Source organism: Lepidothrix coronata, unplaced genomic scaffold (genome assembly GCF_001604755.1).
Source record: "Lepidothrix coronata isolate B3197 unplaced genomic scaffold, Lepidothrix_coronata-1.0 Scaffold34, whole genome shotgun sequence".
In the NCBI taxonomy this organism is placed as follows: domain Eukaryota; kingdom Metazoa; phylum Chordata; class Aves; order Passeriformes; family Pipridae; genus Lepidothrix; species Lepidothrix coronata.
In genome coordinates, this window is record NW_016690214.1 from 5,399,010 (window position 1) to 5,414,455 (window position 15,446).

At 46.7% G+C, this 15,446-nt stretch overlaps 1 protein-coding gene and 1 long non-coding RNA gene across 2 annotated transcripts; both read left to right on the forward strand.

Moving 5' to 3' along the window:
- Positions 1-1,509: 1,509 nt before the first annotated feature.
- On the forward strand, positions 1,510-6,077 carry TOB1 (transducer of ERBB2, 1). The gene is made up of 2 exons (XM_017812065.1): positions 1,510-1,834; positions 4,136-6,077. The coding sequence occupies exon 2, from the start codon at positions 4,273-4,275 to the stop codon at positions 5,248-5,250; it is 978 nt and encodes a 325-aa protein (XP_017667554.1). The 5' UTR covers positions 1,510-1,834; positions 4,136-4,272; the 3' UTR covers positions 5,251-6,077.
- Positions 6,078-7,643: 1,566 nt separating this feature from the next.
- Positions 7,644-14,882, forward strand: LOC108495884. Its single transcript, XR_001874259.1, has 3 exons — positions 7,644-7,751; positions 12,378-12,758; positions 13,547-14,882. It is a non-coding gene; the product is annotated as an uncharacterized LOC108495884 (long non-coding RNA).
- The last annotated feature ends 564 nt before the right edge of the window (positions 14,883-15,446 follow it).

Sequence of the window (15,446 nt, forward strand, 5' to 3'; positions counted from 1 at the left end):
ACCAGGGAGACTTCTGAGCGCTAATGTCAGAAAAAAACAAAACAAAACAACCACCTCTATTTGTCTTTTCGCCTTCTCTGTTTAGGGAGTTGTTTCACGTTGTCTCTTTTTGTTCAAAACAAATACCCAGGGCTCTCACTCACATTCCCAGTGATGCTACAGCAGTTCCCAGTAGTCTCCCAGTTGCTAATGCTTGTAATTTTATAATGTTCATACTTTATTTTCCATTCGGGGTGCACAGTGACGACAGGTGACCCAGTTTTCACCGAAGGCATGTGCAACCCCTTATGGTTAAAAATGGGTGAGAAATGAGGGGGGGAATCGTAAATATTTTTAGTCTTAATCAAGATCTTCAAGCTGTTTGCAATCCTAGTAGCATCAACATTGATATGTCTGAATAAAAGCTATGTGTTTTACAATGAAGGCAGCCTTCTAGCAGAAATTTTGAGCTGTGGAAAATCCTAAATATTATCCTTTTCTTTCCCTTGGTATTTCAGTTTTTGGGCTCCTGCCTCCCAGTCTCATCTATATTCTCAGCACCAAAGGGTTAAAAGTCCTGGCATTTCTTCCGAGTGGCATTTCCAAATCTCCCCCGGGGCCCATGCAGCGTTTATGCCAAAATGCTTTATTATTATACAAACAGAGCAAGAGGCGGAGAGAGAGGGGGGAAAAAAATCAACCAAAAAAAACCCCCTTCAGTTTGTCCTCCAGAACTGGGTCCTGCTGGTGGCGTGAGGGAAACCGCCCCAGCCGCAACCCTGAACACCTCAGGGGGTGTTTAAAGAGAACCCCCGGGGATGTTTTAAGGAACACAGGGGTGGGTCGCACCCCAGCTGCCTGTGGGGACCCCCGACATCCCTCCCCGGGCTCCGAAGGGGGGCCGCGCCCCCCCACACCCGGGTCTGACTCCGCCCCCCCGACCGCGCTGGCCAATCAGCGGCGGCCCCTTGGGCAGGCAGCCAATCGGCGGGCGTTGCTACCTGTGGGGAGTATTTTTAGCCGCCGGGCGGGGGGGGATGTCTGTGAGGGGCCGCCCCGCGCCCCCTCTCGGGGGGGGCCCCGGCCGGGCAACCCAGAACCGGCCGGCCGCCGGCCCCGCCCCCCCCCGGCCGGCAAAACCAACCAACCCCCCCCCCTAGGCCCCCGCGGGCCGCGGCGGTCATGGGAGATGTAGTTCAGCGCTCCCCCCTCCCTCCCCTTCCCATCCCATCGCTTCCCCGCGGGGCCGAGGGGCGCCAGGGCAGGGTTTGACGTGGGTGGTGACGCAACGGGGCTGCGAGGCGAGGAGCGCGCTGACGTCAGAGCGGCCCCGCGCGCGCCGCGCCGGAGGAAGGGGCGGCAGCGCAGGGCCCAGCGCGGCGGGCGGGGCTCGGGGCGGGGCGTGACGGTTGTGGGCGTGGCTGCAGCGGACGCGAGTCAGTGGAGGGTGGGGGCCCGTGGGCGTGGCCGAGCGGGGCGCGGCGGTGGGCGGGGCAAGGGAGGGTATAAGTAGGGGCGCGACGGGCGGCGGGGCAGAAGCAGAGGCAGCGCAGCTGCGACGGCCGAGCGCGCCCGTCGTGGGGGTGTGAGCAGCGCTGCCCTCCCCCCCTTCCCTCCCCCCCCTTTTTTTTTCCAACCCTTCCCCCTCCCTTCTCTCTCTTTTTTTTTTTCTTTTTTTTGGTTTTTTTTTTTGGACATCTCTTTCCTCTCCCCTCCCATCCTCGCGCCGAGGGAGAGCCGGCGCTCGGAGATGGGGGTCGGGTGCTGAGCCGCACCTCCCCCACCCGCCGCCACACACACACACGCCCTCACACCCCCGCCGGGACTGTTTGCACTACCGCCCGCACACCCCCGGGTGAGTACCGGCCGTGAGGCGCGGGGGGCGTGCGGGGAGCCTGGGGCGGCGGGGCTGGGGCAGCACCGGCCGCTGAGGGGGGGGCGCCGGGGCGGTCACGACCCCTCCGTGACGGGGCGGCCGTGAGGGACCCGGCGGGTGTGGGGGCTCCTCATGGAAGGGGCTGGGGGTGAGGGCACGGCCGGGCTGCCAGGGGTCGCTCCCCTCTCGGGATAAAAGGAAGGAGCGGTGCCGGCTGAGTAATCGCCGCTGGGCCGCTCCGGGAGCGCCGGCAGCGCCCTGCGGGACCTGCGCTGCCAGAGGGGCCCCGCAGCCCCCACCCGTCCGCCGGCATCCCCCCGGCCTCTTCTGCATCCTCTTTATTACGGGCTCAGAAAATGCTCCTCTTCCTCCTCCTCCTCCTCCTCCTCCTCCTCCTCCCGCCGGAGCTCCGGGGTTGTGAGCAGAAATCTAATGAGACCCGACTGCCTGGTTATGTAACTCCCGCTGCTTAAGGCTCCTGCCAGGGCGCTGCTGCCGGGCCGCCGGTGGGGCTCGGACCCCCCCCCAGAAACGCCGTTCCTCTCCCCGTAAATATATTAAAAAAAAAAAAACAAACCCCAACAACCGGTTAGAAATGATTAGGCTGATTTGTTTGATCAGCTGCTTTTTTTTTGCGCCCGCGGATCGGTTTTCGCTTAGAAAAAAAATTCACAGCGTCAGCCCCGGTGCGCCTTGAAAGGATCGTTTCTTTCTTAAAGGACGTGGGGGGAAGGGAAACAAAACAGATGGATTAATAAATCATTTTTAAATGCCCCGTTTAACCGCCCAATCAGCTTTTCTGTACTGATTGTGCCCCCTTTGTAAATATCTTCTGTTTGCCCTTGATCTTTTCCTTATCCCCACCCGGTGCTGATCCAGCAAACGTTTAAAGGTCGCCTTATCGTACAGGCTTTCAAACTATTCCCATACCATGTTGGGGAGAACACGAGTGGCTTGGAAATAGGGTTCCAGACTTTAAAAGGAGATTACTCGGAGCAGGAAATAAAAAAGCAGTGTAGCCTCATTGTTAAAGGATTTTGATATTGACTTTGATTTCTCTAATCTTTAATGACAGCCACGCTAAATTTTGTTCCTGGTGATGCACTGCAGAACAATCCACTGTTAATTGAAATTCTGTTCGGGGCTTTTAACTTCAGAAAAAAAAAAAAAACCAACATATTTTGTTTCATTGGAACTTTTTGACAAAGGTGTGTGCTTTACATGAGTACTTTTATACCAAGGTACTGCAAGATTTGTGTTAGCAGTACGTGTGTTAATACCTGATTCTTGTCCCTTCTCTAACTTTAGACAGCTAATTTCTCTTTTGTCCTCTGTGAAGGAGTGGCAACCATATCTTACATTAAATATAAAATGGAGTCATGGAGAAGGAGAAAGGCAATCGTGTTTGAGGCTGCCAAAAGCCCTGTTAGCTCTGCAACTTTTTGAAATCTGAACTATAAACAGCGCAATATAAAATCTGAGTATATATTGTACCTCACACCTTAAAATATAGAATAATTTTTATTGAAAAATTGCAAACAAATTTATCGTAATAATTCCGTGGTCATGGCCACCCTTATGACAGACATACATGCATCTATTCTGTATGTGCTGACTGCATTTCAATTTGAGCAGTTGGAGGAAGAACTGTTGGATGTGCACAGCGGACATTTTCTCCTCAGTTTGCATCATTTCACCCGTGCACAGTTTATGCGGAAGATTTGCCTGGACTTAAAATAAATGTTGCATAATTTTAGTTATTTGTGTGAAATCTTCTAAGGCGGTTGTTAACATTTTTATAATTCTGCAGCCTACGGTGCAGTCAATATGTTTGCAAACTTTAAATTGATAAATGACCCTTGGACTAAGACCTCTCAGGCTAAACTAATAGTCTGGTGCTAAATTTTGCAGCTGAGTACTATAAATCATCCAAATAAGGGTTGGTAATTGAACCCTTGACAGGCTTGGCAGTTCTGTGATGTCTTAAAAATTATCCTTGCTGCTTTGTGAATAACCAAACAACCAGCTCATGTGATTTGGAAGTGCCCCATGCTGTATATGTAAACACAAGCCCATCTTCTGCAGCGTTGTTTGTAAGTCGGGCTGAATGGAGCTGACATCCTCACCTTCCGCAGGCAGGAACTGAAATAGTTTGGTGCACATTTTTTGACTTGAAAAGTAACCTATTTTATGCAGAAAGCGAAGCTGAAAGAATAGGCCTCGGAGCTTTATCTTACTCTTTCCTTATTTGGATGTGTTTGCTTTTGTTTTTTCTTAAAGGAACAAGAGCACTCAAGGTGAAGGATAATAATCAACTCGAATCAGCACTTTGAATGAAACTTTGTTTCCCTGTGGCGTCTTGAACACTTTCTTCTTCGGGTTTTGAAACAGACTTATAACTCTGTGGCATAGCAGCTATGCAGCTTGAAATCCAAGTAGCACTCAATTTTATTATTTCCTATTTGTACAATAAGCTTCCCAGACGACGTGTCAACATCTTTGGTGAAGAGCTTGAAAGACTTCTTAAGAAGAAATATGAAGGGCACTGGTATCCAGAAAAGCCATACAAAGGATCAGGGTTTAGATGTATTCATATAGGGGAGAAAGTGGACCCAGTCATAGAACAAGCATCCAAAGAGAGTGGTTTGGACATTGATGATGTTCGTGGCAACTTGCCTCAGGATCTTAGTGTTTGGATTGACCCGTTTGAGGTTTCATACCAAATCGGTGAAAAGGGACCAGTGAAAGTGCTTTATGTGGATGATAATGAAAATGGATGTGAGTTGGATAAGGAAATCAAGAACAGCTTTAACCCAGAGGCCCAGGTGTTCATGCCAATTAGTGACCCAGCATCTTCAGTGTCTAGTTCTCCTTCTCCTCCCTTTGGTCACTCAGCTGCTGTGAGCCCAACTTTCATGCCCCGCTCCACTCAGCCTTTAACCTTCACCACTGCCACATTTGCTGCCACCAAGTTTGGCTCGACCAAAATGAAGAATAGCGGCCGTGGCAACAAGGTCGCCCGCACCTCTCCCACCAACCTTGGCTTGAATGTCAATGACCTGTTGAAGCAGAAAGCCCTCTCCTCCTCCATGCACTCTCTCTACGGGCTTGGCCTAGGCAGCCAGCAGCAGCAACAGCAACAGCAGAAGACTTCTGCCCTGTCTCCTAACGCAAAGGAGTTCATTTTCCCCAACATGCAGGGTCAAGGTAGTACCAGTAGCATCTTTCCTGGTGACAGCCCCCTTAACCTCAGTCCTCTCCAGTACAGTAATGCCTTTGACATGTTTGCAGCCTATGGAGGTCTAAATGAGAAGTCTTTTGTGGATGGCTTGAATTTTAGTTTAAACAACATGCAGTATTCTAACCAGCAATTCCAGCCAGTTATGGCTAACTAAAAATAAACCGAAAGTGAAATCCAAGTAAATACTATTGTACAAGTTAAAAATGCACGTACCCAAGGGTGTATCTTTTTTTCCACCTCTTGAGATTTTTTTTAAGGCTTGTAGTATGAATACATTCAGGCTTGGTTAGATAAATACAACATGCATCATTTTTTTCATTTGCCAACCAAGCACAAAATTATTTTATACTGACTGTACATTACAAAAATATACTCTCAAAATATGGCCTCTTACAGTATTTAAGATATAGCAAGGACGTGGCTAATTTTTTTCATGTGTATATATATATATGTGCACAGACATATATATATATATATTTAAAAAATTGGCACTAATAGGTGGGTTTATTGGTCTTTTTCTAATTGTATAATTTAATTTAGTACAAAGTTTGTAAAATATCAGAGTATATATATTGTTTCTACAACATGGTATTGCATTTATATCTTTTTACTACAGTGATCTGTGACAGCTGCAGCAGCTTCATGTTGTATTTTTTTTACTGAAATTGTAAGATATCCATCTTAAAGACATCAATTCTAAAAAAAAGTTAAAAAGTTGTGTACAGAATATTCCTTAGTGGTGGAATTAAAATGTACGAAATATTTGCTTTTTTCAAAAGAAACACAAATTGTATTTTCTGTTAAAAGTTTAAAGATTTTTGCTATATATTATGGAAGAAAATGTAATCGTAAATATTAATTTTGTACCTACATTGTGCAATACTTGAAAAAAGGTATAAAAGTATTTTGAGTCAGTGTCTTACATGTTAAGAGGGACTGAAATAGTTTATATTAAGTTTGTATTAAAATTCTTTAAAATTACTTGGCTGTGGTGGTGTGTGTTTTTCCTGTCCTGCTGAGCATCCAAGCACTGCTGTTCCTTGTGCTGAGGATGCACCAAAGTCTGACTCAGAGGAGCAGTGGAAGGGTGGCTGCATTGCTGCACCACACGGGGCTCTTCACCCAAACCACCACTGACAGAGCACAGAACCCAATTAAGGACTTGCCTTCAATTATTTGAGCAAAATTCCACTTGTTTTCCGTAACTGCTGCTCAATGAAGCCAGAAGGGAATTCCGCTCTTTTTCCTTGATAATTAAGACTATAAGCTCTGTGAACGTTAAGTTATGGGGTGAGGGTGTGCCTAGCAGGGACTCAGGTGATTCAATGAAATTCCCTTTCCATGTCACTGGGATTATTTGAACTATTATCTCGGGAGGTCCTAGACCAGCACATCAGCGTTCTGCCTCTGTATTAGGGATTAATAGCTCAGAAACAAAACTGAATAAAAGTGCTGATTTACAGCTTACTAAACTCATTGTAAACTCACATTTTATATGCTCTATTAAAAGGAGAAATGTAATGCAACTGCAGTGTGACATTCTAAGGTTTTTATTTTAGTGGATTTTGCCAATTTTAATTTAATAGATTCTCAAAATCGAATGTGTGTGGGAGGAGAAAGAATTCAGAGGCTGACAGAACAACTCAGCTTTTCCAGGGCTATTTTGAAGTTGCCTCCCTTATTCTTTTCCGTCTGCTTGGCAAACAGTGTTCCTTGCTAATGGACATTGTCAAGGGGAAGAGAAACTGCTTTAATGTGTAAATCTGACAAAGGTCAGCTTATGTTCCATGGCAGCTCCAGTCCTACAGAGCTCCAGTGCTAAGTGGATAGTCCTTGGCTCTTGGCAGTGGATTGTAAGCCACAGACGGAGCACAGGATTAAAATGATTTGAACTTTAGCATTCTCAAACTGGAATTTGAGACTGAAGGTCAGTCTTTTCCTGTTGGGTGCCCTCGATGTGACAAGAGGTGTGACTTCCACGCACGCACCCCTGTTTGGTGGGAGCAGGGCGGTGCTGGGAGAGGGTGTTTTTCACACCGGCGTGAGCTCTGTGCTTTGGACAGAGGCTGAGAAGAGCTGGCCGGGCGGGGGTGGGAGGCTGACAGTGGTATCCATTTCTAGTGCCATGACAACCAGTTCAAAAGCAATAATGGAGCAAAGGGGGTTTTTTTAGGCGTTCGTCTGTCTCTGTTTAACTGGCTCCTCTTTATTGAGTTTGCCATCTGGTTTATCTTTCCACTAACGGCACATCCGCGGACAGAACGGTCCTTAAAGCGCATCATTTGGTACCTAATTTTAAGTGGATAATTTTGCTTTTAAGAGGAATTAAAAAAATACTGGATCGATTACTGGAAAACGGAGAACGTTAGCTCTGTGTATTATTTCTGTTTGTATGCTCAGACTTCAAGACTTACAATTTTACCACTGACAGCACAATACTGATACCTAAACTGCCTAGGAGGTTGAGCAGCTCTGACAGTGGAGACTCTTCGATGTGTTCTGTAATATTTCTGTTCCTGTGATTTAAACTGAGATCATTTGTCTTAAAGGTCATTGAGCTTATCCTCTTCCCAGGCTGATTTGTTCCACTGTAACCAGCTCTACTTCTGAAGGGCCGCTGTGCTTTGCAGCAAGGAAAAAATCTCTGGAAACAAGGTTGGTTTTTTGCAGCACCTTTTAATATAAAGATTCGACAAACAGGGTTTGGTTCTGGTGCTTTGCAAGGAGACGAGTCTGTAGAAGAGCTTCCAGTTTTCTCAACGCAAATGTGAAGATTTTAATGTTTTTAATTCCCTCCTTATAGCCATGAGAGGTGCCTGCTTTGTGTTCAGTCTCCTTCACCCATTTATTTATCTTTTGCTAAAGTTTGGTGCTGAATTTCTAAGATCAAACATTAACATTGCAACCTTCTGTTCTCACCGAGTCAATCGCCGGGGTCATTTGCACACCCCCAGCATTCAGCTGTCTGGTAAGGGCAGTTGCTTTGATAGAAAAGACGTAAAAAGGAGTGGAGGGGAAAAAAGGAAGTGTTTGCTCAGTTGTGCAAGTTCTTTTGTGTTTTCTCATGTGAACATGCAATTTACTTCCTTAAAATTGCTGGTGTAAGTTAAGCCTCGGAAATTTCTCTTTAATTTACGCTGAAGGAAAGGGCCAGAGCCATAAGTATGTGACCCCCTCAGTGCTGCCTAGTGCATCCTGTCACTTCACCCCAAGTCCCCACCCGAGCACAAGTTCAAAGTGCTTTGGTCTGCAGGGCTCACTCCATTCAGGGCAAATCGGTAACATTTGAAAACTGCAGTCTAAGATCTGTGAACCTGCTCAGGGGCACCGGCGTGGCAGGGCAGGGGTTCAGTGGACAGCTACAGTCTGGGCTGGATTGGCTGTGTGGGTCGAGGACAGACCTCACTCTTGATCAGAAGTCTGGTAGCAGCCACCAAAATCAAACTGATCTGGTTACTTGTGCAAAGGGAAGCTGGCTCAGGGGTGGAGTTCACAGTGCTCCAGTGCTGCACCATGTTCTCAAGGGTCCCTGCCACAGGGGTGAGTCCAGAGGGCACAGGCTGGCCTGGGTACCAGTTTTGCAGTTCCCAACTTCAGCTCAACTGTGGGAATTTATACAAACTGAGGACAGGGCTCTGAGCCACCTGATATAGTTGAAGATGTCTCTGCTCGTTGCAGGGGAGTTGGACTAGATGAGTTGTCAAGGTCCCTCTCAACCCAAACAATTCTATGATTCTATAAGCCACACAAGGATCATCCCTCCTTCATGATGCAAAATGAGAAAGCTACTAAACATTGCTTACATTGCTTGCAATCTCTTGCTACACAGTCTGCACCCTCTGCTCCCACCACATCGCAGCGTGCAAAAGCTTGGTGGTAGCAAACAGCCCAGTTGCATTCTGAACTATCAAGTAACCAAACAACTAGTTGTTAAATCAGCTCTTTGGACCGACATGGGATCAAAGCAGAGTTCATGTACTGATCTGATGCCCCAGACTGTTCTATTAACGTTTCAGGAATAAATACCTCAGGGTTTGTGTTGGTAGTTTTGGAGCAGATGAAGCAAACCGGTGGTTCAGCACTCTTTTTTATATCATCAGCAAGTTGATTTAAATTGAGTGTACAGAGTTGGCTGCATTCCTCCCATGAGTTGCATAAAAAGTTTGCTAAATCGAAGTGCCAGAGCTGTAAAATCCTGCTGAAGGGACTGTTTCCAAAGATCAGCGAGAGGAACAGTTAAACTGTGACCGTGGCAGTGCATGTGTGACTTTTGTCCTCTTGGCTTTATTTTAGTGACAGTAGTAAGAAGTTTTGCCTTACAGAAGGGAAAAGGCATTAAGACTCAGGAACATAAACCACATTCCCTTTGGCACTACGAGTTCTCTACCTCATAGACAAAATATGATCAGAGTGCAGAACGAATGGCAGGTGTAAAATATTTTTAGAGAAACCTTGGCGTGCAGTGCAGACATCCCTCAACCCCCATCCTTTATTCTGTCAACTTTCGTTTGTTAGGAACAGTCTGTAGTATCAAGGGCTGCAGTTCTGGTGGAACTTGCTGTAGTTTTCATTTGTAATTTAGCACTTCAGAGGCCTGAAATCAGAGCTCCTCTCCTCTGAGCGCTGGGACACTGTTACATTTAAAGTCTGTCAGCCACGGAGCTCATTGCACTGCTTTCCCCTGTCCCCTTGGCTTCACGATTGCCCATAGCATAAAACAAAAGAGGACTCTGGGAATGTAGAGCCTTAATTATTTTTTAGTGCCCCTGTGAGCTTCTCTGAGAATTTTATATCAAATGGCTCATGAAGTTAAAACCAGCCCTGGAAACCCACCTTTTTTTCCTTGGCAGAATATAGTCATTGTCTTATACACCCATAACCCTTTCCCATGGCTTTTCTGCCTCCCACAGAACCCTCAGAAGGACCGACTAATGTGTTGCTCCCTTTGTTCACCGCCTCTTTTTACTTGCTCAGCTGCACCAGGCTTTCATGCTGCTCTTTTTTTTCACCCAGACTCCACTTCTGTCTGACCTCAGCTCTGAATTGCGCAGTGCTGGGAACTGCTGTGCCATGGGAGACTCCACACATCAGGCTCCAGCCCCCAAGAGGTGCCCTCTCCCTCCACCCCATGGGCTAAGCCTGGCTTGATTTCACTTTAAAGACATAGTGTAGAGAACTCCTGAATGTCAGAACATGGGGAAGGGCTGCCTTAGGTGCTCACAGTGCCACAGACCTGGGTGAATTTGCTGCTTGGGCAGCCTTGGCCAGGAGTGCAACCGCCCAGGAGTTTTCAGTCACGCTGATGGAAACGAGAGGTGGCAGGTTAGAGAAGAACATGGTATCAGGGATGACAACTCAGGCACCCCAGATCTGACTCTGGGCAAGGCACTGCCCTTCTCTGTGTTGTTTCCTCCTCTGTCTCCATTGAAACCCACTGTTAGCAAGTGTCAGACATTAGCTGGCTATCACTGGCTGTTTGCTGTCAATAAGGAACTTCATCTGGTTCCTTTGTGCCACAGGAACAACCTCAGAGGTTGACCTGCCATTCCCTCCTTTTATTGCCTTCAGTCTCTGTGGCCTTGGAGCATCTTCTCCATCATACAGTTCACTTAACGTGGATTAGGTGACCTTTACATTTTGAAATAAGGCATGCATAGAAAAGTGAGGCACTGGATCCTCATTGTCCATGGTACATGGAGTCTGATTCATCCACCAGCAGAGCAGAAGGCCTCTGGAGCAGTGAGATCTCACATACTGACTATTGTGATTCTCTAAAAGAATGTCTGTGGGTGTTTCTATAGATATGGAAGTATATATTCCTCCAGTACAAATCATGTGAAAATTTTGCACCAGCCCACTCACTGAAGTTGCTGCTGGTCAAAATTAGACTTGCAGACAGATTTTACAAACTAAAACAAATTCCCCTTGGATTTTTGTTAGACCCTAACACTGAGCATCCCATGTGCCAGCACAGAGACAGGGCTGCTGGGCTCTGCCACGGCCGTGCTGTGAACTATGAATCTTCCACAGATTGCTTCAGCCTGGCCAAGAGTAGTTTTGATGTTTTTAATCCCATACTTGAGCCTTTAACTCCCTGCTGAGTCCCAGATGTTGTAGATAACTGCCATGTATTTTTGAAGCACAGGGGTTTTGGTCTGTCTGTGTCTCTTGGGGTTAGCTGGGTACATCCAGCACCTCTGTTTGCAATTTAGTGGAAGAGTGCAAAATTCCCAACTACTGTGGAAAATATTAACACCTGGGGCAATTACCTACTTTGCAGCTATTTGAATATTACATATTGAATCTCATATTTATTAGCTGCTTTGAGGCATAGCTCATATTTTAGTTGAGAACAACTGCTATTTCATTTTTGAGTAACAAATATGGATGTTCTCCACTTGTGCCTTTAGACTGTTACAGAGCTGTCCTTAGAATCATTTCAGCATTGCCAAACCAAATCACTCGAGAAATTGTGATTCAGTCTTCCAAAAATATTTTAGAAATGATGAGGTAATCACAAATAATAATCCACCTCCCATCATATTAATTTATCTTCTGGGTGTAGAGTTAAACAGATTTTAGAATTTTCTAGCTTTTCTCCACAAGTCCACTAAGAAACTTAAATTTATGTGAAAATTTAGGTCCTTAGGAAATCACAGTTCCTCTGGAACTGTCACTTCACAGGAAACAATATCGAAGGGTTAGTGATGAGCTCAGAAGTGCTGGCAATTAACCACAGCTGCTTAATGGAATCTGATTTCTAAGTGACACAGAAGGACCAAGACCTACCAGTGCCCTCCTGCACGTGCACTTTGCATGACAGATTTGACAGGCTGGAGGCAACAACTGCAGGCAACACCTTAAATTAACATGTGCAAACTGATAAGGGGCAGAAACACTCGGTAAGAAATCATCCACTGCACCTCTGACCTCTCACTCCTGGCCTGCAAGGAAGGTCTCCAAAAGTGCTGCAAAAGGCAATCTGAGTACTAAAATTCCCGACTCCAGGATAGCAAATCACACAGATATTGATTGCATGTTACATTATGATTTTTGCTACCACCAGACATCCCTAGGCAATAATTATTCCTGTCTCTCTCACCCTCTCTTTGTGCCATAAATGACATTATCAGCTGTCCTCTGGCGAGCATCCTCCCTTTGATCAACAGGAACCAATCACCCTTTCTCTCAAATTGCCTAATTCATTAATATAATGAAGTTTAACTCAGAACAATTATTCTCAACCTGTATTTAGCTCTAAGGTTATTGCTTCTATTTCAGACCCAAGGCAGCCCAATGTGCCTGAAAGCATGTGTAGCTTTTCCAAGTGCTCCAGCTGACCTAATAAACGGTGTCCCCTCTCCCTGCCCTTGCCTCACTTACACCTTGCACCGTCCTCTCTCCGAAGCCTCTGTGCTTGTTCCTGCTCTGCTGAGCCCACAAATAAAGGCACAGCCTCGAGGAGCTGCTGTGGGAGGTGCTCCACTGGCCCAGTTTGGAGGGGGGAAGCACAGGCATCGTGTGGTGGAGCTGCTCGGTCTGTAAACCATCCATCCCACCTCACCTCTGCCGTGTGGCAGGGACTGGTGGGAAGTGAGTGAAGCTGCTGGTGACACTGGAGACCAGGGAGCAAGGCTGACCTGATGATCATCTCGTTAGATGGTAAGCACTTGGGGGTAATGAGCTTTTGGAGGTCAGTAAAGTTGTCTTTCATTTTTTTGTCGGTGTCTCTATGGTTTTAAGAATTCAGTATTTGAAGTCATTTACCTGCCCAAAATCAGATACCAAAAGACCTGGTTAAATTCAGCATTTGCATCTCATCTCTATGAATCAGTTCTTCTTCCAGTGTTCTGCTGTACAGCCTCTCTTACCTTGCCCAGTCCTTGAAATTCCTAGGTTTCCTCCTCCTGATTTCTCTTCAAGGTCTTCCTTAAGACTCGCTTTTCTCAGTTTCCTTCCCAAACCAAGCTGTTCTCCCCCTCCTGCTTGTCTGAGGTCTGTGCCTCACCATGTATAATTTGCAGTGTACTATCTGATGGAGACTGTAATCTCTCCAGGGCAGGGCTGTGTCCTGCTCCGGACTCACAGTTGCCTGTTTTACTCTACAAGGCTGAATAAGAAGGACAGAAATAGAAGAGTACACAGACACTCCCAAATAAACTGTGCTTTGTGATCTGTGTTCCAGAAACAAGTGCAGGAACAATTGTTGTTAGTAACATGGTTTATGCTGTACCACTGGAGGCTTGGGAAGCAGTAGATCCTTTAGGCAAAGAAACTTCCTTTACAAAGCATTTGTGGAACGTATTTATCTAAAAATACATGTACATATGGTAGAGAATAATGTTTCTCTGCTGATCTATAGTTAATTATCAATGGCAACACAGGACTAAAATTTTGTAAGCAGTCATGCTGTAGTAATATCATAACTCTATCCCTTTCCTTCTCTACAGCATCCCAAAGCCCTTCCCAGGCTGATTTCCTTGGCCTCTGCTGCTGCTGTTAGAAGAGTCCTGCTCACTCAGCTCTCCACCATGCCCATCAAACCTCAGAAAAGGAGGATGGATGGGAAGGAGGATCACCCTGCTCACATACAACAGAGGTGAAGGTGGGGAGGGAAACCTTAACCAAGCAGTAGAGACTTCTGCCTTTAGCCACCACTGGAACTTCCATCTCTGTGTGTGCTGGGGGTAGTGCGCAGCTAATAATGCATTTTAAAATACATTTTGGTCTGAGATGTCCAATGAGTTTGGCTTTTTGATGCCTGAACAAATGGACTCCGTGTACTTAAATATCTCCCTGACGGAATTAGACAGCGAGTGCTGTGTAAGAGGAGACGAGGATGGCCTGCGAGACTGACTTTGAGATGCCTCTCTCCAAAAGCCAGAGTGGTTAGAGCTGGGATTTTGACTTTGCCTCTTTTCCAGAGAGATCTGGGGCCGTCCAGCCCGACCCTGCTGCTGGGGGCATTGCTGCAGGGTGGCAACTGGCCCATTCCCTCTCCTGACATTTGCATTTGCTCGAACAAAAGGCTCATTCTGGCTGGAGCTGTGGCCGAGCTCTCGCCCCGTCCGGTTCCCAGTTGCTTTTTGGAAAGAGCTGTGCGAGAGTGCCCGGTTTGAGCACTCCTGTGAGGCACTGTCAGCTTGGATATTTTGGTCTTTTGTCGTATATAAAAAGATGTCTGTGTTATTTGCAAGCCAGAATGGGGTTGTTTCCCTTCAGGATGTTTAGGATCACGCAGCTCTTACAGGCAGAGGGGAAAATGTCTGAAGATGTTGGGATTAATCATATAACTGCTGCAGTTATCTTCATCCAGAGCCTTATCTTCCACTGCCCGTTAGAGGTCCTGAACTTGAGGGCTGTATCTGATCTCCAGCCTTTCCCATAACGACATTTATGCAGGCAGGCTGGAAGACAAAGGGGAGCCCAGGCAGTAGAACCTCTAGCCAGTTGTTTCTTTCTTTACTTATTTTTGTTGGTTTTTCTTTCAAAACCACTTGATAAATCGTTCTGTGGAGCAGAGGAGAGGTAGAGGAGCCACCAGCCAGGGATGAGGTGAGCCATGGACTTTGGCACCACGAAGGCTGGCCTTATCCTCCTGTGAAACGCACCATCCCTTCCACAGCACAGGAAAAGAGAAAGTTTTATTCGCTTTCCATCCCTTCAATGTCCTGAGCTTGGTCAGAATGTGCTTGAACTGGGGACAGCTGCTTTATGGGATGTTTTCAAGGGATCTGATGTCGAGTGGGACTAAGCAGCAGTGACTGGCACTTAATGTAGGCAGGGGCACAAATCCTTTCTGCTGGGGATGGCCTGGGCTGTGCAGTGCCCACAGTGAGGATGTTAATTGATGTGCAACACTCAACAGCATCCCAGCAGTAGTGAGACAAGCCAGTTGAGACAAAATTAAGGAAAACTGGAAATTGGTCGCTATTATTTGTAATTCTTTGAGGTGCTCTTAGAAACAGACCCCAAAAGCCCACCCAAACCCACTGGAATTACCCTGATGATCCCTCTGCAGTGCAGTCAGCCCAGGGTGAGAGGTCTGTGCAGGCATTTTCCTGCTCTAAATGTTGTTTGCACTTACAGAGGTCAGGTGCTGGGAGGCCACTTGCAGAGCAAATGCCTTTGCTGTGCACCTTGTCCCCGTGAACTGGAAGAACCTGAAGGACTGGTGAAATGGGGACCTGCAGCCAGCTCCTGCCGGGATTCACTTGGGGGGTTGTTCTTTCCTCTGTCCTTCCAGAAATGAAGGAACATTTGCTGGGAGGTGCCTCTCCCCGTGGCAATTGGCCCACGAGGCTGTGCTGAGGCACGGCTGGGTCTAGGATGCACTAAAAATATATGTGA